The 26,780-nt window shown below is 53.0% G+C and overlaps 2 protein-coding genes across 5 annotated transcripts; one reads left to right on the top strand and one right to left on the bottom strand.

Annotated features, from left to right (window-relative positions):
- Positions 1-707: 707 nt before the first annotated feature.
- NFKBID (NFKB inhibitor delta) lies at positions 708-17,096 on the top strand. 2 transcript variants are annotated; one of them, XM_023541517.2, is made up of 11 exons: positions 708-1,073; positions 2,737-2,797; positions 3,119-3,336; positions 3,653-3,843; positions 3,935-4,040; positions 4,196-4,342; positions 4,459-4,510; positions 4,585-4,733; positions 7,042-7,158; positions 7,511-7,675; positions 8,261-17,096. In XM_023541517.2, the coding sequence occupies exons 1-11, from the start codon at positions 723-725 to the stop codon at positions 8,312-8,314; spliced, it is 1,611 nt and encodes a 536-aa protein (XP_023397285.1). In that variant the 5' UTR covers positions 708-722; the 3' UTR covers positions 8,315-17,096. The 2 variants fall into 2 exon arrangements, with proteins under 2 accessions (XP_023397285.1, XP_064149592.1); XM_064293522.1 differs by having other exon boundaries at positions 972-2,545; positions 2,737-3,843.
- Positions 17,090-26,710, bottom strand: APLP1 (amyloid beta precursor like protein 1). Of its 3 annotated transcripts, none has more exons than XM_064293520.1 (17): positions 26,564-26,710; positions 25,545-25,688; positions 24,446-24,578; positions 24,125-24,237; positions 23,606-23,739; positions 23,310-23,494; positions 22,735-22,865; positions 22,310-22,384; positions 21,295-21,453; positions 21,089-21,217; positions 20,065-20,164; positions 18,976-19,083; positions 18,695-18,718; positions 18,275-18,345; positions 17,899-17,961; positions 17,636-17,779; positions 17,090-17,523 (listed from the first exon to the last, which is right to left on the bottom strand). In XM_064293520.1, exons 1-17 carry the CDS (start codon positions 26,708-26,710, stop codon positions 17,425-17,427), a joined length of 1,959 nt encoding a protein of 652 aa, XP_064149590.1. In that variant the 3' UTR covers positions 17,090-17,424. The 3 variants fall into 3 exon arrangements, with proteins under 3 accessions (XP_064149590.1, XP_064149589.1, XP_064149591.1); XM_064293519.1 differs by having other exon boundaries at positions 18,695-18,721; XM_064293521.1 differs by lacking the exon at positions 26,564-26,710 and having other exon boundaries at positions 18,695-18,721; positions 22,735-22,841; positions 25,545-26,507.
- Positions 26,711-26,780: the final 70 nt, after the last annotated feature.

The following is a 26,780-nucleotide window of genomic DNA, read 5'->3' on the forward strand; positions in this document are numbered from 1 at the left end:
GTAATAAATTAAGTAAATGAGACCCGATCTCTGAAAAAAGGAGACGGTGAAGTAGGGAAGAGGGAGAAACTTGAGCCCACCTGTATCACTCCCGAAGGTCCCTGGGTGGGGAAGATGTTTGCGCTCAGCTACTAACCTGGGGCACACACCTACTCTTGTAACACGGATGGTCGCCATGAATCAGGAATCCACCACAACGGGTTTGGTTTTTCTTTTCTTTTTTAAAAACTGTGCTTTAGATGAAGGTTTACAAAGCAAAGTAGTTTCTCATTAAGCAATTAATACACTTATTGTTTCGTGACGTTAGTCGCCACCCCCACATGTCAACACTCTCCCCTTTTTGACCTTGGGTTCCCCATTTCATTCGTCCAGCTTTCCCGTCCCTTCCTGCCTTCTCCCATTTGCCTCTGGGTTGGTGTGCCTATTTAGTCTCCTACACACGGTTGAGCTATTTGTATTATTGTTTGTTTTATGGGCCTGTCTAATCTATGGCTGAAGGGTGAACCTCAGGAGTGATTTCCGTACTGAGTTAAAATTGTGTCTGGAGGCTTCTTTTTTCTTAATATCACTCCTACCCACTGAGTTTTTCTCCACTGAGACCAGGGAGTCCAGGCCCCTAGCCCTCTCATCCCCCAAGACCCAGAACTAACCCTCAGCCCAGGGCCCGGGAGTAGAGACTTCCAGCGCCCGCTTCGAAGAGGGACCAGGAAGTCCAGGCCCCAATGCCCTCCTACTCCAGGACTGAGGAATCTGGTACCCCAGGCTCCGTCTCCATCAAATCAAAGGTTGGGCCCCGCAACTCGGCCTTTCCCTGGAGACGCACGAGTACCGCCCTTCAGGGTGGCTCCGCCTGCTCAGTGACAAGGTTTGCTGCAGAGCGACATGGGGACTCCCGGGTCTGTGGGCGGGGCCCTGCCCAGGACGGGGCGGTGCCAGGCCCTAGTTTAAAAACTCGCGGGGACCGGACCCAAGATTGGGGACCCGGCGGCGGCTCCGCGGGGGATCAGCGAGGCTGGCGCAGCGCCGAGGCCGGGGCCCTGGGGCCCCGCCATCCGCGCCACGGAATCCCCGAGGTAATAGATGGGAGGGAAGGTGAGGCACGCCCTAATCCCCTAAAGGAGTGAAGGGCTGGGGATCAGGCTCTTGAGTCCCTGAGGGGCCCAGCTGGAGCATCAAAGTCCCGGGTCCTGAGAGTCAGGGTACCCGGTGTCTGGAGGGGACAGGGTGCTTAGAATCCTGGGGGCGTTTAATAGTGGACGTGGCAGGGATCCTGGACTCCTTGGTCCTGGGGGAGTAGAAGAATGGGGATCTGGACTCCTGGGTGCTGGAGGTGAAAGTGCTGGGGACCCCTATTTCTGGGTCCCGGGGAGGAGGGGGCTGGCGGACCGGACTCTTGCCTTTAGAAGGAGGAGTTGGGTTACGGAATCCTTGGGGGCGTGGTTGTTTGAAGTCAGTCACTGATCTCTGTGGCGAAGGTCAAGTGCCTGATCGCAGGGGTCCACGCTGGCTGCACCCTGGCCCCGGGACTTTCAGGGTCCCTTGGGCTGGGCAGGAATTTCCCGTGCGCGGGGATTCCGTGAGCGCCATGCTTGGCCGCGCGCCCCGCCTCCGGGCCGGACACCTGGGGACCAGAAGGGAAACGGAGGGGCGGGTATGGAAGATTCCTTTGCGTGAGCACTGTGACGTCAGCGCGTCGCGTCGGGGCTGTTTCCGAGACTGCCCCACCCCGCTTAACCCTTTCTTCGCCGGAGCCCTGGCTCGGAGGGCGAGGATTGGGAACCCAGACTTCCTGGGTCGAGGGGAGACCGGCTTGGGAACCGGACCCAGGTCCTAGAGAGGAGGGAACTGAGGACCTGGATTGCTGGGTCCTGGGTGCTGTGCTCCCGGACTCTTGAGTCTGAGGGATGGGGGCCTGGACTCTTGGGTCTGAAGGAGGAAGGGACTGGGGGCCTCGACCTCTAGATCCTTTCTGGCTAGGGGACTGTTGGCTCTTGGTTTCTCTGGGAGGGAGACTGGGAACTCGGATGCCTGGTTTCCCAGGGAGCCATCAGCTTCTGGGACAGAGCTGTTGGGTACCTGGATATACGTTTTCAGGGAGACATGCCTGGGGACCCCCGAGGTCTCAGGACTGGTAGATTTGGGGTAGTGTTTTTTTTACGGAAATGACGAGGAGTACAGAGGGGCGCCCTCCCCCTCCCCCTCCCCGTCTTCTCTTCGTTTCCACGACGCTGGTGGAAAGTTGGGTCGGGGGAAAGTGAGGAGCAAAGAGAAGGAAACGGCGGAGGCGGGTGCCGCACCCATCATCCTCGACTGGCTTTGGCGCTCCAGGCGGCCTAAATGTGCCAGTTTTTCCGCGAGGGAGGGCGCTCGAATTCACTCCCCCGAATTCACTTGAGTGACTTGAGGACCTTGATGACTTCCCTGGCCCCCCCCAACCCCCGCAGTGAGCCGGAGTGAGCGCAGCCACTGCCCATCACAGACGGTGAAGAAGCTCCTGGAAGAGCAGAGGCGCCGCCAGCAGCAGCCTGACGCCGGTGGGGCCCCGGTGAGGCTCAGGAGGCCCTGTGGAGTGTTCTCAGACACCATGTGGGGTGGGCAGGGACCTGCTTCCTTGCTGGGCCCTGAGAGCTGAAGAGAGATGTTGTCCTGACTTAGAGACCCTGTCTGTGGAGAACTGACGGTGAGCGATTGCCAGATCAACTCACCCTTGTTCCTTGTTGCTTATGCCTCTGACAGGGACAGTTCCTGGCTCCCCCGGTCCAGCCCCTGACCCCGTCTGCGAATGAGGGTGAGGCTGGTAAGTCTGGAAACTAAGCTGGTTCCCTCAAATTCCAGCCCCAGCCCCCCTCAGGAATTCAAACATACCAACACTTCGAGCTTTGGGGAACCTAGGAGTCAGGCCCCCATTCTCGCTGGGACACCACAGTTTGATTCCTTAGATTCTCTCGGGTCCAGTAATCTGCATACTCAGTCCTTCCCTTCGGTGGCCCAGGAGTCCAGGCCCCAGCCCCTCAGCACCTTGGGTGCCTCGAAGCCCTCAACAGGTCCTCCAGCTCTGACCCATGACTTTTCCAAGCCCACTAACTAGGCCTGCCCCTGCCTCTCCTGTCACACGCAGGCCATAGCCACTTCCTAGTGCCTCAGGAGACTGTGAGTTCTGGACTTGGCGGCCTGGCCCCCTCCACAGGCCTTCCAGACTGGGACCCCAACACGCACGCTGTGTACACCGACAGCTCCTACTCTTACCCCGCTTCTGCTGCTGAAGGTTTCCCGACTTCCAGCTTCTACCCACCCTCGGACCCAGGGCAGCTGTGCCCATTTCCCCAAGGGATGGAGGTAAGATACAGAGTGGGGACGTGGGGGCAAGGTGCAAAAGGGCTGCTAACCATGGATACTGCCTCTTTTCAGCATTCTGAGGTGTCCAGGGCTGGGTTAAGATCCCATTCCTCAGAAGGATAAAATTGAGGCCCAAAGATCCAAAGTCACTTGGCACAGATGGGACATCTAGCCACTCAGTCAGGGGCTCTGTCCCTGTCCCTGACTCTGTTCATGCGTGTGTGCGTGCACGTGCGCGTGTGTGTGTGGTGGAGGAATGGCAGTTTGGGAAGGAGGAAACCAGCTGACTGGCTTTCCCCGCACCTGTGTCCTTCAGGACCCCCTGGATACCCGACTCTATGCAGAACCTTCCCTGACACAGGCAGAATCCTGGAGAGTTTCTGGACTCCTCTCAGGACCCCCACAGTTGCCGCCTGTGGTCCAGGGACCATCCCTGGACACAGCCCGTGCTCACATGCTGGCCTTGGGGCCACAACAGCTGCTGGCCCAGGATGAGGAGGGGGACACGTGAGTATGGGGAATAGGGTCTGCAGGCTCTTGGCTAGGCTTGGGGCTGGGGCGGGGGCTCTGCTCACCGCTGCCCCCTACCTGCCCTCAGGCTCCTGCACCTGTTTGCGGCTCGGGGGCTGCGCTGGGCAGCGTATGCTGCGGCCGAGGTGCTCCAGGCGTGCAGACATCTGGACATCCGTGAACATAAGGGCAAGGTGAGGGCTGAAGGCCTGGATTCCTGGGTTCAGAGGAGAAGAGAGCTGGGGCCTGGACTATGCATTCCTGGGGAAGAGGGGACTAGGAGCTAGGGTCCTCGGTCTGAGGAAGGAGGGCGATGGGGGCCTGGACTGACCTTCCCTGTGGCCTGTAGACGCCTCTTCTGGTGGCTGCTGCCGCCAACCAGCCTCTGATTGTGGAGGATCTGCTGAACCTGGGAGCGGAACCCAATGCCACTGACCACCAGGGCCGTTCTGTCTTGCACGTGGCTGCTACCTACGGGCTCCCGGGAGTCCTCTCGGTATGGCCAGCTGGCAGGTGGGGTGTCTGGGGTGGACTGGTTGCCTACATCCTGGTTTCCAGGGCTAGTCAACTTGGGAAAACCTCAGCCATCACCCTTCCTTCTTCCCCTCCCAGGCTGTGTTTAACTCTGGGGTCCGAGTTAACCTGGAAGCCAGAGACTTTGAGGGTAAGTCAGGCAGCAGGTGGGGCAGGTGGGCTGGGTGCTCCAGATGCAGGACCCTCATTGTCTCTGTCATGCAGGCCTCACCCCACTCCACACAGCCATCCTGTCCCTCAATATCGCCATGCGCCCACCCGACCTGTGCCCCCGGGTGCTGAGTGCCCAGGCCCGAGACAGACTGGCCTGCGTCCAAATGTTGCTGCATGTGGGTGCTGACCACACCAGCCAGGTGAGCCAGGCCCTGGGCAGCTGGCTGCTGGGAGGGCCAGGGGGATAGGGAGGGCCAGCTGGATGTCCAAGGCTCCAAACAGATGCTGACTTTGCTGCCTCCCAGCTGTGTGGCCATGAGCAGGTGACTTCACTTCTCTGTGCCCCAGTTGTCAACTGGGAGTAATAACATTATTCATCTTAGCCTGTATTTATCAATCACTTAACTATTCATCAAGCACTGAGTTTCATGAATCAGCTTATTGAATCCTCACAAACGACCCTTTGGCATATACTATAATTATTTTCTCTTTTACTGGTAAGGCAACTGAGGCACACTGACTAAAAAATCTTGTCGCTTGAGAGTGTCAGAGAAGGGATTGGAACCTAGGAGGTCTGACCCCAGAACCTGGCTCTTAGCGATTCTATTATCTTCCTTTTGCGTGGTAGGAGCTGAGTCACAGAGAGCTGGTTGAAAAAATTAAACATAGACTTTTTATTATTTTAGTTAAAGAATTTTGAACACAGATAAAGTACAGAAAATAATATAAGAGCTCCATGTACCTAATGTCAGTAACCAGCAACCCATGGCCAGTCCTACCCCATCCATTTGTTCACTTTCCTGTATAGGGTTGCTATGACTTGGAATCAACTCGATTGCAACGGGCTTGGTTTTTTTGGTTTTATTTTATATTTATAAGAAGGCCTGGTGGCGCAATGGTTAAATACCTGACCGCTAACCCAAAGGTCAGAGTTTCGAATCCACTAGCTGCTCCATGGAAGAAGAGACCTGGCAATTCACTTCCATAAAGATGACAGCCTAGGACACCCTACGGAGCAGCTCTGCCCTGTCCTGTAGCGCTCTGAGTTGGAATGTATTCGACAGCACATGACAGCATTATATTTAAGCAAATTCCAGCATACAACTGAATCCATAGATATTTATGTGCTTCTAAAAGATAAGAACACTTTTAACCTCACTACCATTATTCCACCTTAAAAAAAGTAACAGTAATTTCATGATATCAAATGCCGTAGCCGTGTTTAAGGTTCCATTAGGCAGTAAAGTGACGTCCGTTTATTTTTTGCATTAAAAACAATCGGGAGCCAAATGAAGCCCGTGAACTACAGTAACAGATCTTTTTTTTTTTTTAATTAACTTTTATTGAGCTTCAAGTGAACGTTTACAAATCAAGTCAAACTGTCACATATAAGTTTATATACACCTTACTCCGTACTCCCACTTGCTCTCCCCCTAATGAGTCAGCCCTTCCAGTCTCTCATGACAATTTTGCCAGCTTCCAACTCTCTCTATCCTCCCATCCTCCCTCCAGACAGGAGGTGCCAACACAGCCTCAAGTGTCCACCTGATACAACTAGTAACAGGTCTTTTTAAGTCACTCTTGACCTACAGCCCCCCTCCATCTCTTTGTTTTCTCTTCATGAGCAAACAGGGTGGCTTTGCCCTGTACAGGCAACAGATTTTTATTACAAACTCTAAAGGCACATAATAAGGTTTCATTGTGGAAAACGCCTTTATTTCCTCCAAAATACGAAGAGAACAGCTAAATATTGTGGAAGACATAGGCTTGGTTAACCCACCGATAAATGCCTGTTCTTGTAGATACAGTATGTTCCATGTGGGATGGGGGTGCATTTTCCTGTGTATACGTGGGGTGTGGGGTGACCAGAGTAGCTGCTAGACCAGCAGGTTTCTTTTGAAAAAAAACCTGTTGCCATCAAGTCAATTCTGACTCGTAGCAGCTCTATAGAGCAGAGCAGAACTGACCCACGGGGTTTCTAAGATACTGCTGGTGGATTCCAATTGCCTACCTTTCAGTTAGCAGCCGAGTTCTTAACCACTGTGCCACCAGGGCTCTGCAAGTTCCTTTAAAACCAAAAACCAAACGTGCTGCCATCGAGTTGATTCTGACTCCTAGCGACCCTATAGGACAGAGTAGAACTGTCCCATAGGATTTCCAAGGAGCCCCTGGCGGATACGAACTGCCAACCTTTGGGTTAGCAGCTGTAGCACTTAACCACTGTGCCACCAGGGTTTCCACAGGTTCTTTGGGGGGGTTGAAAAGGAGCCTTTTTCTGAAAGACACTGGGGTAGGAAAAGTGTCATAATGTAGAGTTCTATGATCTGTGGGATAGGATGGCACCCCTGTAGAAGTGGCACTATTGTGTAGCACAGAACAAACATAACTGCATAAGGAACCCCTGGGTGGGGCTTGCAAAGGAGGCCCAGGGTCTCTCAAGGCTCCTGGGTTGCCTGGGAGGGAGCCTGGGTGTGAGGCCTGGTGCCATCTCTGCTGTGGCTCCTGCAGGAGATCAAAAGCAACAAGACAGTCCTGCACTTGGCGGTGCAGGCCGCCAACCCTACCTTGGTTCAGCTGCTGCTGGAGTTGCCGCGGGGAGACCTGCGGGCCTTCGTCAACATGAAGGTGGGCTCTGGGGCTGGGCTGTGCAGATCGTGTGAGACAGGGCAGACGGGCAGGGGGTGTTGGGAGGCCTGTAGGGTATGGATGTCGGGGAGGGGCACGGCACGTGGAAGGGGATACATGAGATGTGGGCAGAGATGGGGGAGACGCAGAGGACACAGCCACCGAGGGGTGTGCAGAGCGTGGGTGTGCAGGGGTGTGTGGTTAGAGCGGTGGGACGTGAACTGGGGCCTTTGGGGGGTGTGGATGTAAGGAGGGGCTGTCTGGATGTGGCAGTTGCGATACGACGTGTGAAGTTGAGGGCCCAGGCCAGCTGAGTCGGAGTCTTCATCAGCATCTCCTTCACTGACCCTAGGCCCATGGGAACACTGCCCTCCACATGGCAGCTGCCCTGCCCCCTGGACCTCCCCAGGAGGCCATTGTGCGGCGCCTGCTGGCAGCTGGAGCGGACCCGACATTGCGCAACCTGGAGAACGAACAGCCTGTTCACCTGCTGCGGCCAGGGCCAGGCCCTGAAGCGGTGAGCACTGGGACCACCCTGGGTGCGGAGTGGCCCCTGACCTGACAGGGTGACCCCCTGACATTCCCCGTTCCTGATTTAGAGGGCAACTTCTAATCTCAGAGGGTGACTTTGACCCTTATCCAGCCCTGACTTCAAAATGTGACCTCAACTCAGAGTTTGATCCCTGACCTTACAATAGTGGCTGACTTCTGACCTCTACCCAAGCCCTGACTTCTACTCCCGGCCCTGAATCCTGACCTCAGGGTCTGACCTTTTATCTGCAAGTGTGATCACTGGCCCATTGACCGTAACCCTGGGTTCTCACCTCAGAGTAGGACTTAAGACTCTTAATTGTGACCTCTGACCCTTGCTTTTACCCTTATCCCTCTACTACTTCTCAGTGCCAACCCCAAGGTGGGAACCCTCATCCCTGACCTCTGATCCCCTTTCTCAGTGTGTGAGCCCAGACCCCCACTCCCAGCCCCACCTCTTGCCTGTGGGCCTGCGGCCTGCAAACCCAGCTGCTCCCACTCAGCTTCTCCTCTAGCCTCCCCACTCCCCTTCCTCCCCCTAGACGTCTCACCTGCCTCGCTTTGTCCACAGCTCCGGCAGCTGCTGAAGAGGAGCCGTGTGGCACCCCCAGCCCTGTCCTCTTAGGACTCGAACCCAGACCTGGACTGATTTTCCAGTCCCCTCCGTCCCGTGGGACAGCCAGCGTATGCTAATGTTGCAAATCCATGATAATGTATGGGGGATATCCTGCCATCCAGGGTCTTACATTAAAACCCCAGAATGGCTGCTGGGGGCAAACAGTCCCCAGTATTTGGGGTGGTGTGATACCCCTCCCCCACTCACAAGGAGCCCCGTGATGATTTCTGTGAAATTGAGGCCCCTTGATTGTTTCTGTGAAACACCCTGGACCCCTCTTCCTTTCCCTGCTGGGATTTTTTAGGGTCTCCTCCCTAACTCAGCTCTTCATCTTCACACTGGAGCCCCAGATGTAATCCCATTTATGGTACTTGGGACACCCTCAAACAGCTCCCAAAACCACCCCAGTCAAATTCCTAAGATGGCCCCCAACTCTCCCCAGGACCCTCACCCTTCAGGTCCTAACCCCCGCGGCATAGGAAGGACCCTCTGTGATTAGAGTCCTCTAGGTCCTACTGCTTTCTGATTCAGAACTCAACTGGGCCCTTGTCCCAGACCTTCACATTCCCAATGAGTCCCTCCCCTGATCTGAGGGTCCCTGAAACTCTATTAAAATCAATTTGGACTAGAGATGCCATTGCCTGATCTCTGGGAGTATTGGCGCAGGGGAGTGGCTGTGGTGCCTGGCCAAGGGGTCATGTTTGGGTGGCATCTTAGACTGGATTCTCTAGAGAAGCCAAACCCAGGAAGCATATGTGTGTATATATATATATATATATACACACATATATAGGGAGAGAGAGAGAAAGAGATTTATCTCAAGAAAATGGCTTACACAGTGTAGAGGGTGGCAAGTCCCAAGTCCGTGGGTGAGGCATCAGGCTGGAGGCTTCTCCTGTCTCATGTAGCTGCAGGGGCTGACGAATCCAAGATGAGCAGGTAGGATGGCAGACTGCTGGCTCAAGTCCCAGGAGCTGGAGGTCAGATGATGAGCTGGACGCAGGACCCAGAGCGAGCTTTACCAGAACGTCCATAGGTATTGGATGCAGGCCACACCCCCCAAGGAAACTCCCCTTACAACTGATTGATCTCATCAGGTCACGTAGTGAAGGTGATTGGTTACATTCTATCATCAAACGGAGGATAACTACCAAATTACATCATTACACAACTGCCAAACCACTGAGAATCATGGCCCAGCCAAGGTGACACACAACTTGGCAGACACTGGGTGCCAAGTCCGTACTCCTCACCCTTACCTTTTGACGCATGGTGGCCTGACTCCAGTACTAACATCTGAAACTTTGCCCACGGGCATTCTCGGACCATTGATGCTGGCTCTGCCCTGGATATGAGTGCGGTAGGCCGTAAGTGCCAGGGAGTTCATGCCTGCTTCCCACTCCAGCAGCCCTCAACCAGTGATTGATACGAAATGAATACCCCAGGTCCCTCACCTCATGGGTGGGATAAGTTGGAAGGGTATGCTGTACACTGTCACTGGTTTCCCCAGCAGAATTAAGCTCCAGCTGCCCACAGTGATTTTGGCTTGATAGTGAGCCATTTACTGGCTGCTTTCCCTTCTAGGTTTCCCTTGCCCTCAAATCCTTGCCTCAGCAGCCTGCTTCTGGAGAAACCCAAACTAAACTGAAGGGCCTCTACAATGCCCTCCTCAAATCCCTGCCCCACTCCATTACTAACCTAATCGAAGAATTCCCACCCCAGAAAACCCTCTGACCTATGATAGCTCTCACTGCGTAGTGCCTCTAATGGACAACAAAGCAAGTGTGTATCAGCACTCTTCAGGACATACACCAGTGTTCCCAGCGCAAAACTGAGTGGCTTAAAACAATTGCCACTTATTTGCTTGTAATTCTGCAGTCTGGGCTGGGCTTAACTGGGCACTTCTGCTATCTTGCTTTGGTCACTTGTGCGGCTGCAGTCACCTGAGGGCTTGGCTGGGAATCCAAGTCAAGCTCAAGTGTCCGGTCTCAGCTGGGAGCCCTGGTGGTGCAGTGGGTAAGGGCTACAGCTGCTAACTAGAAGGTCAGCAACTTGAAGCCACCAGCCACTCCCTGGAAATCCTAAAGTTCTACTCTGTCTTGTAGGGTCACTATGAGTTAGAATCAACTTGATGGAAACGGGTTTGGTTTTTGTTCTTGGTCTCAGGTGAGATGGCTGGAACTCTGGGAGCAGGCTGACCATCTCTCCACATGGTCTCTCCAGGGAAGCAGCTGATCTCTACACGGTGGCTCAAGGGTTCCAAGCGAACAAGCCCCAGCTTGCACCATGCTTACTGATATCCCATTACCCATAGTCAGTCTTGTAGCTGAGCTGAGAAGTCAGCATGGGAGACACTACACAAAGACCTAATACTGGGAGGCGGGAGACAGAGTTCATCGGGGCTGTGGGTGTAAGTCTCCCACATCTGCTGCCCTGAACCAGCATACAGCTGCTCATGTATATTCACGTGGTGATGAATTCCCCCACGTGTCTGTGAGTTTGTCCTACTGTGGGGGCTTGTGTGTTGCTGTGATGCTGGAAGCTGTGCCACTGGTGTTCAGATACCAGCAGGGTCCCCCTTGGAGGACAGGTTTCAGCTGAGCTTCCAGACTTAGACAGACTAGGAAGAAGGACCCAGCAGTCTACTTCTGAAAATCATTAGCCAGTGAAAACCTTATGAATAGCAGTGGAACACTGTCTGATATAGTGCTGGAAGATGAGCCCCCCAGGTTGGAAGGCACTCAAAAGATGACTGGGGAAGAGCTGCCTCCTCTAAGTAGAGTCGACCTTAATGACGTGGATGGAGTCAGGCTTTCGGGACCTTCATTTGCTGATGTGGCAAGACCCAAAATGAGAAGAAACAGCTGCAAACAACCATTAATAATTGGAACCTGCAATGTACGAAGTGTGTATCTAGGAAAATTGGAAATTGTCAAAAATTAAATGGAATGCATAAGCATCGATATCCTAGGCATTAGTGAGCAGAAATGGACTGGTATTGGCCAATTTGAATCAGACAATCATACAGCCAACTATGCTGGGAATGACAACTTGAAGAGGAATGGTGTTGCATTCATCATCAAAAAGAACGTTTCAAGATCTATCCTGAAGTACAACACTGTCAGTGATAGGATAATATCCATACGCCTACAAGGAAGACCAGTTAATACGACTATTATTCAAATATACGCACCAACCACTAAGGCCAAAGATGAAGAAACTGAAGAGTTTTGTCAGCTTCTGCAGTCTGAAATTGATCGAACATGCAATCAGGATGCATTGATAATTACTGATGACTGAAATGAGAAAGTTGGAAACAAAGAAGGACCGGTAGTTGGAAAATATGGGCTTGGTGATAGAAACAATGCCAGAGATCGAATGACAGGATTTTGCAAGACCAGCGACTTCTTCACTGCAAATACCTTTTTTCACCAACATGATTGGTGACTATACACATGAACCTCGCCAGATGGAACACACAGGAATCAAATCAACTACATCTGCGGAAAGAGACAATGGAAAAGCTCAATATCGTCAGTCAGAACAAGGCCAGGGGCTGACTGTGGAGCACACCATCAATCGCTCATATACAATTTCAAGCTGAAACTGAAGAAAATCAGAGCAAGTCCACGCGAGCCAAAATATGACTTTGAGTATATCTCACCTGAATTTACAGACCATCTTAAAAATAGATTTGACACGTTGAACACTAATGACCAAAGACCAGACAAGTTGTGGAATGACATCAAGGACATCGCACATGAAGAAAGCAAGAGGTCACTGAAAAGACAGGAAAGAAAGAAAAGACCAAGATGGATGTCAGAGGAGACTCTGAAAATTGCTCTTGAAGGTCGAGTGGAAAAGCAAAAGAAAGAAATGATGAGATAAAAGAACTGAACAGAACATTTCAAAGGACAGCTGGAGAAGACTAAGTAAAGTATTATAGTGACATGTGCAAAGAGCTAGAGACAGAAAACCAAAAGCAAAGAACATGCTTGGCGTTTCTCGAGCTAAAAAAACTGAAGAAAAAATTCGAGGCTCGAGTTGCAATAGTGAGGGATTCTATGGGGAAAGTATTAAATGATGCAGGAAGCATCAAAAGAAGATGGAAGGAATACACAGAGTCATTACACAAAAAAGAATTAGTGGACATTCAAACATTTCAAGAGGTAGCATATGACCAGGAACCGATGGTACTGAAGGAAGAAGTCCAAGCTGCTCTGAAGGCATTGGTGAAAATCAAGGCTCCAGGAACTGATGGAATATCAAATGCGATGTTTCAACAAACAGATGCAGCACTGGAAGTGCTCACTCGCCTATGCTAAGAAATTTGGAAGAGAGCTACCTGGTCAACTGACTGGAAGAGATCCATATTTATGTCTATTCCCAAGAAAGGTGATCCAGCCAAGAGCAGAAATTATCGAACAATATCATTAATACCACACACAAGCAAAATTTTGCTGAAGATCATTCAAAAGTGGCTGCAGCAGTACATCGACAGGGAACTGCCAGAAATTCAGGCTGGCTTCAGAAGAGGACGTGGAACCAGGGATATCATTGCTGATGCCAGATGGATCCTGGCTGAAAGCAGAGAATACCAGAAGAGTGTTTACCAGTGTTCTATTGACTATGCAAAGGCATTGGACTGTGTGGATCATGACAAATTATGGATAAGATTGCAAAGAATGGGAATTCCAGAACACTTAATTGTGCTCATGAGGAACCTTTACGTAGATCAAGAGGCAGTTGTCTGACAGAACAAGGGGGTACTGAGTGGTTTAAAGTCAGGAAAAGTGTGCGTCGGGGTTGTATCCTTTCACCATACCTATTCAATCTGTATGCTGAGCAAAAAATCCGAGAAGCTGGACTATATGAAGAAGAATGGGGCATTAGGATTGGAAGAAGACTCAATAACAATCTGCATTATGCAGATGACATTATTGCTTGGTGAAAGCGAAGAGGACTTGAAGCACTTACTAATGAAGATCAAAGACCACAGCCTTCAGTATGGATTACACCTCAACATAAAGAAAACAAAAATCCTCACAACTGGACCAATGAGCAACATCATGATAAACAGAGAAAAGATTGAAGTTGTCAAGGATTTCATTCTACTTGGATCCACAATCAACAGCCATGGAAATAGCAGTCAAGAAATCAAAAGACGCATTGCATTGGGTAAATCTGCTGCAAAGGACCTCTTCAAAGTGTTGAAAAGCAAAGATGTCACCTTGAAGACTAAGGCACACCTGACCCAAGCCATACTATTTTCAATCGCATCATATGCATGTGAAAGCTGGACAATGAATAAGGAAGACCGAAGAAGAATTGATGCCTTTGAATTGTGGTGTTGGCAAAGAGTATTGAATATACCATGGACTGCCAAAAGAACGAACAAACCTGTCTTGGAAGAAGTACAGCCAGAATGCTCCTTAGAAGCAAGGATGGCGAGGCTGCATCTTACATACTTCGGACATGTTGTCAGAAAGGATTAGTCACTGGAGAAGGATATCACGCTTGGTAAAGTACAAGGTCCGTGGAAAAGATGAAGACGCTCAGCAAGATGGATTGACACCGTGGCTGGAACAACAGGCTCAAGCACAGCAGTGATTGTGAGGATGGTGCAGGACGGGGCAGCCTTACTGCGGTACACGGGGTCGCTATGATTTGGAGCAGCCTTGACGGCACCCAACAACAACAGTGATGAATTCATAGGTACGTGCTACATTTCACTGATTCTAAAAAAAAAAAATTTTTTTTCCTAAGGAGGGACTAACTGGGATTCCTCTTACAGCCGACTGTCTGCGTTTGTTTCCCCATCCGGACCTTATCGATTAAAATGTTTGCAGTCCTGGTGGCCTGGTGGTTAAGAGTTCAGCTGGTAACTAGAAATGTCGGCAGTTTCAACCCACCAGCCCCTCCTTGGAAGCCCCGTGGGGCAGCTCTACTCTGTCCTGTAGGGCTGCTAGGAGTCGGAATCGACTTGACGGCAACAGGGATGTTTTTGGTGGTATACGAAATAACGATATAGAATAATGAGGACGGCAAAGTACAGGGCAATGTCTCCTTCTGCTGTGCACAGGGTCACTATGAACTGACTCGATGGCACCTAACAACAACATAAATGGGGGTAGATCTTATCACCGATGGCATCTGAAATTCTGTTGAAATGTAAGATGTGTATCCTGACGTGTCAACACCCACACACACACACACACAGAGCACTAATATGATGGAATGTTCCTAAGAAAATCTGCATTATTAAAAAAACTAACAAAATGCATTTCAATGGGAAAAGAAGGATGGTTTAGGGGCACAATAGCATCAAACGAGCAATAGCAAAATTGTTTTTCCTTCTGGAATTTCAACACTAACGGTATTTTTTTAAAACAAAGTTACTCTAAGAATTGCTATTAAAATGTCCGCATGATTAAGGACTATCACCTGAGCATATGAGCAAAATGGGCATTCATTCCCCTTCTCACCTGCTTGGATTTCGTTACCCATTGTTGGTCTCTGAATCACTCTTGGTCGTGAAAGCGCACAAAAGCAGATTTTCCCTCTGCCTGTGGTGCTAGTGACAGATTTCCGCAAGGGTGGTCCTGGTATAACTGAAGTTATAACCAGTATCAGAATGATAGTGCAAACTGGGTTGGCTAATGAAGCTGCGACATTATATTCAAGTTGCATCATGAAGGCACATTCCTCCTAACACCCACCTGGTGTATATTTAATATACGTGGACTGTATTTGCATTTTCATATTATGAAAAACCACAGTAAGCTCATTATGTCCTTTGGGAGAATTAGATGCTTCTTCCACAAGTCATCTGTCAGAAAACCGTGCAGTACACTGATGAAGCCAGAACATAGCACTTTACTGCCATCTGCTGAGAAGGTGTGGTAAAAAAATGCATATCTACCTTATCTAGTCAAAGAATATAGTCCTCAGTACAGATTACACCTCAACATAAAACAAAAATCCTCACAACTGGACCAGTAAGTGACATCATGATAAACAGAGAAAAGACTAAAGCTGTCAAGGGTTTCATTTTACTTGGATCCACAATCAATGCCCAGGAAAGCAGCAGTCATGAAATCAAACGACTCATCCTATTGGGCAAATCTGCTGCAAAAGATCTCTTGAAAGTGTTGAAAAGCAAAGATGTCACTTTGAAGACTAAGGTGTGCCTGATCCATGCCATGGTATTTTCAATTGCCTCATATGCATGTGAAAGCTGGATAATGAATAAAGACAGAAGAATTGATGCCTTTGAATTATGGTGTTGATGAAGAATATTGAATACACCATGGACTGCCAGAAGAACAAACAAGTATGTCTTGGAAGAAGTACAGCCAGAGTGTGTTCCTTGGAAGTGAGGATGGTGAGACTATGTCTCACAGACTTCGGACATGTCATCAGGAGGGACCAGCCACTGGAGAAAGACATCATGCTTGGTAAAATAGAGAATCAGTGAGAAAGAGGAAGACCCTTGACCAGATGGATTGACACTGTGGCTGCAACAATGGGCTCAAACATAGCAACAATTGTGAGGATGGTGCAGGACCAGGCAGTATTTCATTCTGTTGTGCACAGTGTTGCTGTGAGTTGGAACCAACTCGACAGCACCTAACAAGACTGTATATAGGAGGTGACTGTTGTCAACTAGAGGTTTGCGGTGCATGGGAACACCACACGGGGCAGCCTTGAATTAGTAGCCAGAGGGTTAGCAGGATAGCCAAGAGCAGAGATGCTAAGGCCAGGCTGCCTAGGTTGAATCCCCAGCTCTGGCCCTTCTAGATGTTGACCTTGGGCACATGAAATAACTTTTCTGTGTCTCCATTTCCTAATTTATAACTGGAGAGAGTAACTGCCTTATGGTGTAGAAGTGAAGATTAAATATTCCAATACATGTAAAGCACTAAAAGCAATGCTTGGCGCAGGGTGACCGTCATACGAACGTTTTCTACCATATTATTTTAAAATTTATTTAACAAGTACTTTCTCAGTGGCAGGCACAGTTCTAACATTTCCACAAAGATTAACCCCTTTAAGTCTCCTAGCTACAATTTTAAAAACCAAAACCAAACCCGTCGCCTACCAATCCGTTTCGACTCATAGCGATGCTATAGGGCAGAGTAGAAAGGCGCCGTAGGGTTTTCAAGGAGCAGCTAGTGGATTCAGACTGCCGACCTTTTTGGTTAGCAACCGAACGCTTAACCACTCCACCATCAGGGCTCCAACTACACTTTTGGGACAGGCATATGTAGGGGGCTAAAGCCAACACATCACAAAAGGGGATCGGTGAGGACGTAAGTTCCACTGAGCGTTTGCAAACATCACATCGGGGACATGCGACTGGGATTCTCACCTCCCTAAGAAGCGATGAAGGCTTTTGGGAATGTGAAGGGCCGTTTGAGATTCCTGTCTCTCATCGGGCTTGAATGTCGGGGGTGAATGCTGTGTGTGAGTGTGGTAGAGGGCAAGGAAAACTTGCCAGAGGCCAGCCTTCTCAGGTCTCACCCTGGGAACCAGCGGACAGATACCTAACAGGAGCGGCTCATTCAGCACCGCGGAAAGCTCCTGGTTGGCGTCGGTTGGGGATCCAAGATCTCTGAGTTCCGCCTCCTGCCCGCCTGCCCAGGCCATCCCGCAGGCCCCGCCCAGATTGGAAGATCCCTCATCCAGCTTAAAAAGGTGAAGGAGGCCTGGGCAGGAATGGACACCAGTACCTAGAGCTGTGATTACACCCTGATTCCCCCACAAAGACACAGGGTGGCCTGCTAGGGAAAAGAACTTTATTGGGAGGTTAGTGGGAGAAAGGGGGGAGGGTGAATTCCAGGGAACAACAGACACTAGGGCCAAGGTGGTGGTCACCTTAAGGAACCATAAATTAACTTACAAAATAAATTAAAGTGAAAAGGTCCCAAGCAGGGAGGTGGCTGGGGATACGCAGGGATTTCTTAGGGATAAAAAGGGAAATGAGAATTTCCAGCCCCCCCCCCATAAAAGGGTGTGAAATGAACTCTTCATGACCCTCCCCCCGGCTGGAAGTTGGGGTTCTGGGACTCCAGGGAGTGGGAAGGTCTGGGCTTAGCGGAAAGGGTGACAGGGCCAGGTCAGGGTCGTTCCTCCAGGAAGCGGTAGGTGGGGTTCTCATAGCCGTGATGCTGGAGTTCACGGAGCTGCTGCTCCTCCAGGGTCAGCATGGGGTCCACCTGGAACAGGGGCAGGGAGGGGCAGGTGGACAACGGGGACCTGACCAGTGGACCGCAGCCCATTCCTGCGCAGGCTCTGGACACCCTCCCAGCTCACATCTGTGTCTCTCACCTCCACCACTCCGTGGCTGATGGCCCCATAGGGCTTCTTTCTGCGCAGCAGCAGCATGGAGAGGACAACCAAGGAGCCCCCACCCGCTGCCATGATCAGCAACCCAGACACAGCCTCACGGGACACGCCGGTCCCAGCCGGAGCCTGCAAGGAGAGGAGGTGCAGCAAAGGTCATCTTTCAGCTTCCTGTGCCCTTAGGACTCATAACCTGGCCACTGACCTCCAACCTCTGCCCCTAGGTACCCGCATATTCCTCTTCTTACCAGCTCATCTCTTTGAATCTCCGATGAGTGGAAAGGAAAACCCCTTGGAACAGACACATTCACCTGGGGGAGCAGAAGGTGTCAGGACCCGAGAGTCTGGGCCCCGATCCCCTCCTCCTCAAGAACCCAAGAGTGCACCCTCCAGCCCCCTTCTTCCCTAGGACCCTGAAACTGACGTCCCTAGCCCCCTTCTTCCCTAGGACCCTGAAGCTCACGCCCCAGCCCCCTTCTTCCCTAGGACCCTGAAGCTCATGCCCCAGCCCCCTTCTTCCCTAGGACCCTGAAGCTCACATCCCCAGCCCCCCTCTTCCCTCAGACCCAGGAGTCCAGGCCACCTCTCCCACCCTCCCTCAGGACACAGGTCTGACTAACTTACCTTCTGCTCAGACTGCTCCAGAGGAGAAATCTTTTCTCTCACAGGGGATGCAGCATCTTGTTCTGTGGACCCTGCCCCCCAAGGCCTTGCTCATTTTTGAGGGTTGAGGAGGAGGGGGCCAGAAGGAGCACCGGGCTCCATCCCAGGAGGTCTGGGATTCCCAATATATGGACCCTTTTCCACTCTGGGGAGCCCTGGTGGTGCAGTGGTTAAGCGTTTGGCCGCTAACCAAAAGGTCAGCAGTTTGAATTCCACCAGGTGCTCCTTGGAAGCCCTATGGGGTGGTTCTATTCTGTCCTATAGGGTCTCTATGAGTCAGAATTGACTCAATGGCAATGGTTTTTTTTAATGAGTTTCTATTCTGGGTTTGCGGATTCAGTGAGACTTAGTGGCTGGGCATCTATTCTGTGAGACACTCACCTTTTGGAAGGGCCATGGAGGTGTCTGCTGGCAGCCAGGGGAGGGAAGGCAGGTACAACAGTGAAGAGAAGAAGTGTCATAAAAAAGAAAGTGTGAGCCCTCCCGAGGACCAAGGAAGGATCAATGGTCTTACAGAGCCTCCCCCACAACCTTAGATATTTCTCCCCACACTTTCTCGCTCATTGTGGTAGCTAAAATACCCCCAGACTTTCAGGGATTAGAAATGAGGTTGGGGACTTCTCCCCCAAAGTCTTGGGTTATCTATACTTGGACTCACTAACCATCCTTGGAATCCGGAGGCTGCGGCCCATCCTTGTCCTCACTGCTGCTCCCTGGGATAGGGGCTTCCAATTCGCTGGGACCCAGGTGTTCAGAGCGGAGGAGTTCCTCTGAGGGGACATGTAGAAAGGTGACTAAGGTGGTGAGCATGGACACTCCACAAGACACAACTGGGTGAAGTACCCTAACAATATGGCACCCTAAGAATATGGCTGGTGGCATGGTGGTTAAGAGCTTGGCTGCTGACCAAAACGTTGGCAGTTCAAACCTATCAGAGGCTACTTGGAAACCCTATGGGGCAGTTGCACTGTGTCCTACAGGGTGGCTGTGAGTGGGAATCGACTGACAGCAGTGGGTTAACAATGGAGTGGGAGGTGACGTAGGCAGCAGGCACCAGTGAGCCCGGTGTGGAGTAGCCACAGGTGTAGCTGGGCAAGTGGGGAGCTGGATGGAGACACCCCTGGCAGGGAAGAAGGAGGCTGAAGTTTCAAGAGAACGACCTCCTAAAAGAGCAGGAAAATTGGGGTTAGCTGTGAGAAATCCAGTAAAAATCACAATAGATCTGGGGGCTGTGGTAGGCCGCACTTTCTGGCACTGATGCTCTTGTATAGGCTCCTCTCCTTGGTTTTGGACTGGATTTGCAACCTGCTTTAACTAATAGAATGTGGGGCCAAGCCTTAAGATCTGGCAGCTTCCAATTTTGTGCTTTGGAGAGCCTGAGCCACCTTGTAAGGAGTCAAGCTACCCTGCTGGAAAGTCCATGTGGAGAGGCTCCATGGAGAAGAGAGGCCATGGGCCCACTTGGAGACAGAGAGAAGCCCATCTGTGCCGGGATTCCAGCCCCCAGCTGATCCACTAGCTGAATGAGGCTGCATGCTTGATTACTGGCAAGGCCAGCAGAAGAACCGCCCAGCTGAACCCAGACCAGACTGAAGAATCATGAGCAAAGAAAATGGTTGTTGATTTAAGCTGCTAATTTTGCGGGTGGTTTGTTACAAAGGAATAGATACCTGAAATGGGAGGGTTAAAAGTTGGGGGTCAGGATCTGCCCCCAAGGATTTGGAATGGGGTCAGGGAATAGTGACACGCACGAATCTGGGGCCGAAGCTCCTGAGCCAGGTGGGGGTTCTGGTCTAGCAGGCCCAGGCTTTGATTCATCCTTTCCTCAATCACTTGAAGGTGTGTCTGCACCTGTGGGAGAGTGGGTATGAAAGATGAACTGAGAAGTGGAGATGGGGAAACTGAGGCAGCAAGAAGGAAGGTCAGTGGGGCCCAAGGAAAAGTAGCACATACAATGGACAGGAAGTAGTAGGGTCCAAAGGTCAGGAATTGGGTCACAGAAGGAAGGAAACTGAAAGAGGACACAAAGAAAAGGAAAAGACATACAGAAGACAGAAAGTGAGAGGCTTGGGGAAGAAGTAAGGTAGAAGCAAAAGAAGTGGTCACTAGGAAAAGTGGAGCACAGGAGACAAGGTGAGAATAGGATGGGGCATACGATATAGAAGACAGGAAGTGGAGGTCAGTGGGGTAGAAAGGGCAGGAAGTAGGGTCTGAGGAAAAGAAAATGGGATTGGAGGCACAGGAGAGGGTTTCAGGGACAGGAAGTGGGATTGGAGGTTCACAAAAAAGTGATGTGGTTCAAGGGCAAGACTTGGAGTTCAAGAATACAGAATGGAGTATTCACGGACAAGAAAAGAACACCCGTTGAATAGGAATTAGGATCTGAGGGCACAGAACAAGGGTTCTCCCTAGTGGGGCTAGAGGGAAAGAAGGAGGGTTGAAGGATGGGAATAGGATTCAAGGCACAGGAAGGTGGTTTTGGGACTGGAAGTAGGAATCCAAGGGACAGGAAGGGGGCTAAAGGCACCGGAATGGGAGCAGTGTCTTGGAGTCAGAAAGTAGGGATCCAAGGGACAAGAAGTAGAGTGAAGGACTGGAAAGGGTCTTGAGGCACAAAAAGGGGGTTTCAGGAATAGAAAGTGGGGCCTAGGGATAGGAAGGAGGTCCAAGTGACAGAAAGAGAGCCTGAAGGACCGAAGAGTCTGAGGGATTGGGTCCAAGGGACTGGGGTCTGAGGGACAGCTGGACATTTAGGAGATGGAAGAATCTGGGTACCTGGAAACGCATCTGCTGGGCCTTCTCGGGATCCACAGCAGCTACATGCTGGTAGTGTCGCAATGTGTGCCTTTGCTCCTTCTGCTCTGCACGCAGATAGCGCCGCAGGGCCACCAGGACACGCTCTGCCTGTGGAAGTGGTAAGGTTGCCTACGCCCATCCCAGCCCGTCTCACCCTCTGCCCTCTGCCCTCATGGTCCCCACACCTGAGGCGGGTCGCCCTGCAGCGCTGCGAGGAAACCTTCCAGGGCAGCCCGGCGCTGGTCATTGATAAGAGCAATGACTCGGGCGGTGTGAGTCTCCACCAGGCGCTGTCGCTCGCTGGACACTTGTTCCTCCAGGGTCTGCAGAATAGACTGGAAGTGCTGGCGAAGGGGTGGGTACGGGGTCAGGAGAGGAGAAGATGGGTGAAAACCTGGGTCAAGGAATTCTGGAGAGGGCAGAGCTATAGGGCTAGGTGGGGTGGGGTGCATTGGGTCTAGGTCTGGGCAGGGCCAACTTGGGGGTGGCACTAGATCCAAGAAGAATGACTGGAAGGGAGGGAGACTACAGGGCCAGGTAGAGTGGGGACAGGGCTAGGCCTACAGTGAGTCAATCTGAGGATGTCAACCGCATTGGGTGGGAATAATCTGGAGGTAGAATTGGCCAGTGCAAAGGTGAAATGGACCTAGTCATAAAGGGATGATAGGGTGCTGGCCTGGGCAGGGCCAGACTGGAGATAGGCTGTGCCTCAATGAGACTGGGACGGAGAGGCAGGGAATGCAGGCAAACCTGAGCAGTGGGACAAACCTACCCCACACAGTGAGGCTGAGAGAGGTTAGGCCATGAGGAGATTAGGCCTCTGAGGAGGGACTGAGTAAAAGTGAGGAGAAAGGGGTGGGACAGAGAGGTGGGGCCTAAAAGGCATCAAAGAGAGTCTGAGAAGGACCTGGCTAAATCTGCAGTGGGCCTGCCTTGAGAAAGGACTCTAGAGCCAGCCCTCAGAAGTAACGATCAAGTCAAGATGGGCCAAAACATGGTCAATCTGAAGAGGACAGCAATGTCCGGTCAGAAACAAGCCAAGAGGGGTACAACCAAACGTAGGAGCAGGGCCAGGAGAGGCCCAGATAAAGCAGGAAGGCATGGAACTGAATGAGGTAGGCCATGGCCTGCAAGAGGCTAAGAGAGGTGCACCCCAAGTGGTGGAGGTGAATAAGTAGGACCTGCTGGAGATTGTCCTACCTCGTTCAGGGCCTGTCTGTCTGCTTTAGGCAGGTTCTTGGACTGGTTGTCTGCCATGGCCCACTCACGCATCACCTGGGGCAGAGGAGAAGTTTCAGGGCCCTGTTCCACCTGGTGAGTCCCCCAACCACTCCTCAGGACCCTGGAGGTCCCAGTGCCTTAAGTCTCATTGGCTCTTTGGGTTTTGAGAAGGAAGGCCCAGAACAATTTTAAAAAGGAAGAGTGACCAGAGTTACCATAGAATCTCGTGGCATCCCAATGGGATTCTAGGAGAATCAAGGAACTGTGGTGATCTTAGAGGGTGGTGTTGAGGACCAGGGATTGATAGGAGCCTGGAGAGCCCTTGGAGGTTGTCTCCATGGGCCCCTGAGGTTTCCTGGGATTTAGGCAGCTCCATGGAGTCCTGGGGCCCCCAGTGTCATCACCTCATTGATCTGACGCATCCTACGCTCCTCCAGGTCCATCTTGGCCCGCAGAAATCCCTCATGCTCACTGATTTCCCCGGGCATGCCAAAGTACACGTCCACACCATCTGTGGGCCTCGGGGTGGGAGTCACTGTGAGGCCAGGGATCAGGGAGTCAGCCTGTGGCCTACCTCCATGTCACCTCTCCTACCTGGAGAGTGCACTGGAGACCATCATGTACCCCGTTGACCAATAGCCTCTGCCTGGCATCATGGGCGATGTAGTTCTGAATCGGGTCTGTTCTTGCAAGTCTTGGCAATCTACTACACCATCCTTCAAGCTTTCCCAAAATGACACTTAGGACCTACCAAATGGTCCCTCCACTTCCAGGCACCCCAAACCACACCTTGTATCTTTGCATTCTTCACAGGCCAGCCCTTCCACCTCTACTTTCTCCAAAGCCAGACCCATCCCTTCCATTGCATCCAAACAGCTCCTCCCCCACTGGTCTCTCCCAAAAGCGTCACTACACCAAGACCCCTCAAACCATCTTCACCCCAGGGTGGAGGCAGCCAGGGGTGTAGAGCGTGCCTCACCTTTGCTGACCTCTGCGGGGGTATGGGAGTTTGGGAGGGGGATTCTTTCTTCCTCTTCTTCATCTTGACCCCGTGGGGGCTCCACAAAGTAATCGTCTACTGGCTGTAGGAAGGATTCTTCATCTTCCTCGTCCTCACCCCCCTGTGCTCTGCCCCCCAGGGGCCAGGACCGGGTGGAGGGGTCACTGAGGGAGCAGGAGAAGGCCTGAGGCGGTGAGAACCTGGGCCCGGCCTCCAGGATCCCATTCCTGCCCCAGGAGCCTTGGGATAGAGGTGGGGAGCTCCCTCCCACTCACCCAACTGCTGTCCTAGATGGGTCAGGGGTCGCCAGAGGGGGGCAGCACACATACTCCACACCCCGGAACCGATCCACACCACAGGGCAAAAGCATGCCGGAGCCATGCAGGATGAGGCCCTGGGAGCTGCAGGCCTGTGGGAAGAGTGGCCCCAGATGCCAGAGTTGTAGGGTAGGAAGGGGTACCGGGGGGCCTGGACTTCTGGCTCTGGAGGAAGGGGCTGGGGGATGGAATTCCTAGGTCCTGGTGGGAAGAGGAGGCTGGGGGCTCAGGCTTCTGGGACTGGGGATGTAGAGGGCTGGAGGCCTGGATTCCTTATTCTGGCAGAAAAAGTGGCTAGGACTGGCATTACTGGGCCTGGACTACTGGATCCAGAGGGAAGAGAGAGCTGGACCGGACTCTTGGGTTCTGAGGGAGAAGGGGAATGGGAGCCCAGGGTCTTGTTCTGATGGGGGAGGAGTTAGGAGGTCTGGATTCCTGGGTTCTGGGGGGTGGGGGTAAGAAGGCCAGGATCCTGACCTCCTGCGCCTCCTGATGCCTCCGAGTGGAACTTTCGCACTGGTCCATCCGCTCCTGGTGCAAGAACCGGCAACCTTCCGGCACCAGCAGGGCCTCGCTCACGAATTCATCCCCTGGGGATGGGGAGCACCACAGTGAGACCTTCCCCCAGCCTCCAGCCCCATCCCCCGCCTCAGTATACTGATATTTTATCCTCAGGCTTCTCTGACCCACTTCGGACCCAGGCACCTAGCCCTCTAAAGTGGGCCTGAGGCAGGGGTCCAGAACCTTGCCCTTCCAAGACCCCCTACCTCGGTTTCCCTCCCCCAGCCAGTGACTCACGCAGGCAGCGGAAGGGCACAACCTGATGGTGAGGTTGGGCACAGCGGCCGCCCCGAGCACCCCCGCACCAGCGCTCCATGGGGATGGCCTGCGTCGCCTGCTCCACACGCACAATCTGCAGCTCCGGGTACATCTAGGAGCACCGATGTGAAAGATCAACCTGCTGCCTGGCCCTTGTCAGCTGCGCCTCTCCTCTGGCCATGTCCCTTTTCAAGGCCCCGGTGGCGCAGTGGTTAGGAACTCAGCAGTTAACCAAAAGGTCAGCCGTTGGTATCCACCAGCCACTCCTTGGAAATCCTATGGGGCAGTTCTACTCTGTCCAGTAGGGTCGCTATAGGTCGGAATCCACTCGAAGGCAACCGGTTAGGTGTTTTAGGTTAGTGTTCATGAGGACCTTTGCTCCCTAGGTTCTGCTAGTCTGTAGAACCGGCTTTAAATATCTAAGCCCCGCCTGCCCTTTTGCCACGCCTCCTAGTGACTTAGCTCCTCCTCCCTAAGTCCCCCCCATTTTAGGCCCCGCCCCTTTGCCGCTTCAGTTTCTTTAAGAAGGTCCCTCTAGGTCTTAGCTCGACCTCTCCATTGGCTAGGCTCCTCTCACCCCGCTACCGTGAATTCAGTGGCTCTGAGCCCCACCTCTCTTCTGGTTACCACCTTATCTGGCCCATCTCCCCATAGGTCCCACCCTTCTCTAAGCCCCGCTCCCTGTTTGGTCTCTCTGTAAGTGTCCCCTCTCTTCGTGTTAGGACACATTTTTCACAGCCGCGCCTCCTAGCTACCCACTCCCTCATTGGGACCCACCTTTGTCCATCTTGCCGGTCCATAACATCTCTTTCTGTCTTAGCCCGGCCACTCCTTTGGCCACGCTTACCTTTGTTAAGAGCCCCCGACCCCGGCACCAGATTGCACGAATCTCCCCCTTTCTTAACCTAGTTTCTCCAAAGAGGTCTTGCCCTATCCTAGCCTGGTCTCTTCCTTGGCCGCGCCCCCTGCCTTCCCCTGCCTCCTTAGATCCCACCACGCTCTGGGCACGCCTTTTGTACAAACCAGCTTCCATTGGGCCACCCTGCTCACTACGCCCCTCCCAGTAGGTCCCGCCCACCTGTCTGCAGTACTCCAGCACACGCTGCGGGTCCCGGAGACAGCGTCGCGAGCGTTGGGGGTCCGGCTCCCAGCGGCCGGTGCGCAGGTCCCGGTGAAGTGTTGGGCGCCCGCATAGCCCAGCCACCTGGGCTGACCCCGGGGCCTGGGGGTGGGAGCAGCGGGGTCACTGAGGGTCCGGGAGCTGTTGACATGTAGTCTCCCGGCTCTTCGCTCCCCAGAACCCAGATGTTGAGACCCCCAGCAGCAGCTCCCTCCCCCAAGCACCGCGCATCCGCCTCCATGGAGGCACCGTTCCCCGGGAAACAGCTTCAGCAGGGCAGGGGAGCGCCAGCTCTCCCGTTGCTATGGCGACCCGGCTCCCCCGGGATTCTAGCTGCCTTGTTGCCGCGGAGACAGGCTCCGCCCCCACCCCATACAGCCCCGTAGGAGTCCGAAGGGGTTAAACGTGGATCGCAGGGGAGGAGGCCAGAACCCAGGCGTTCTGGCCCCTCCTGCCTCCATCCCAGGCTCACGCTCCCATTCCGGGGTGCAACGACGACAAGGCCTGGCTTCAGGGCCTTGCAGGCCTGGACACTAAGTCCTTGAGGGATGGGAAGCTACATCTTGGGTCCTGTCCTGGGCCCTGGGAGGTTGCGGGGGGCTCACATATGGGCCCAGAGGCTGTGAGGTGCCTGGATTCTTGGATCCTGGCGCCTTTCTGCACGGCGGGTCCTATGCTCAGGTGGAAGGGGCTTGGGCCGAGTCTCCTAGCTGGAAGAGGCCTGGGGCGGGGGGTGGATTTCTGGGCCCAGGGACTCTGGAAAAGCCATTTCTTGTGTCTAGGGGCGGGGGCTGGGACGTCAGATAAACGGCGAGCTGGGGCCTGGCCCCTGGGTCGATGGTTCCTGAACGCCTGGAGCTGCTGGGGGCCGCCAACCTGGCCGGAAAGGCCGCACCTTCTGCCCAGGACATGCCCTTGTCGGGGTCCGGAAGCCCGGTGCCGCCCCCCCCCCGCCCCCGGACCTGGCCCGGCCTCACCTCGGCCGCGCCGGGGCTCGCACCAGCCAGGCTCCCGGCGGCGAGCTGCGCGCGCAGAAGCAGCAGCAATAGTGGCAGCGACAGCGGCAGCGGCGGCGGGCCCCAGCGGCGGCCCAGACCGCGAGCGGCGGGGCTGACAGGCCCCATGTCCCGGCCCTGGCTCCCGCACGTCCCCCGCGCTCCCGCCCGGCCCGGCCCGGCCCGGCCCCAGCGGTGA

This window comes from Loxodonta africana, chromosome 11 (genome assembly GCF_030014295.1).
Source record: "Loxodonta africana isolate mLoxAfr1 chromosome 11, mLoxAfr1.hap2, whole genome shotgun sequence".
In the NCBI taxonomy this organism is placed as follows: Eukaryota; Metazoa; Chordata; class Mammalia; order Proboscidea; family Elephantidae; genus Loxodonta; species Loxodonta africana.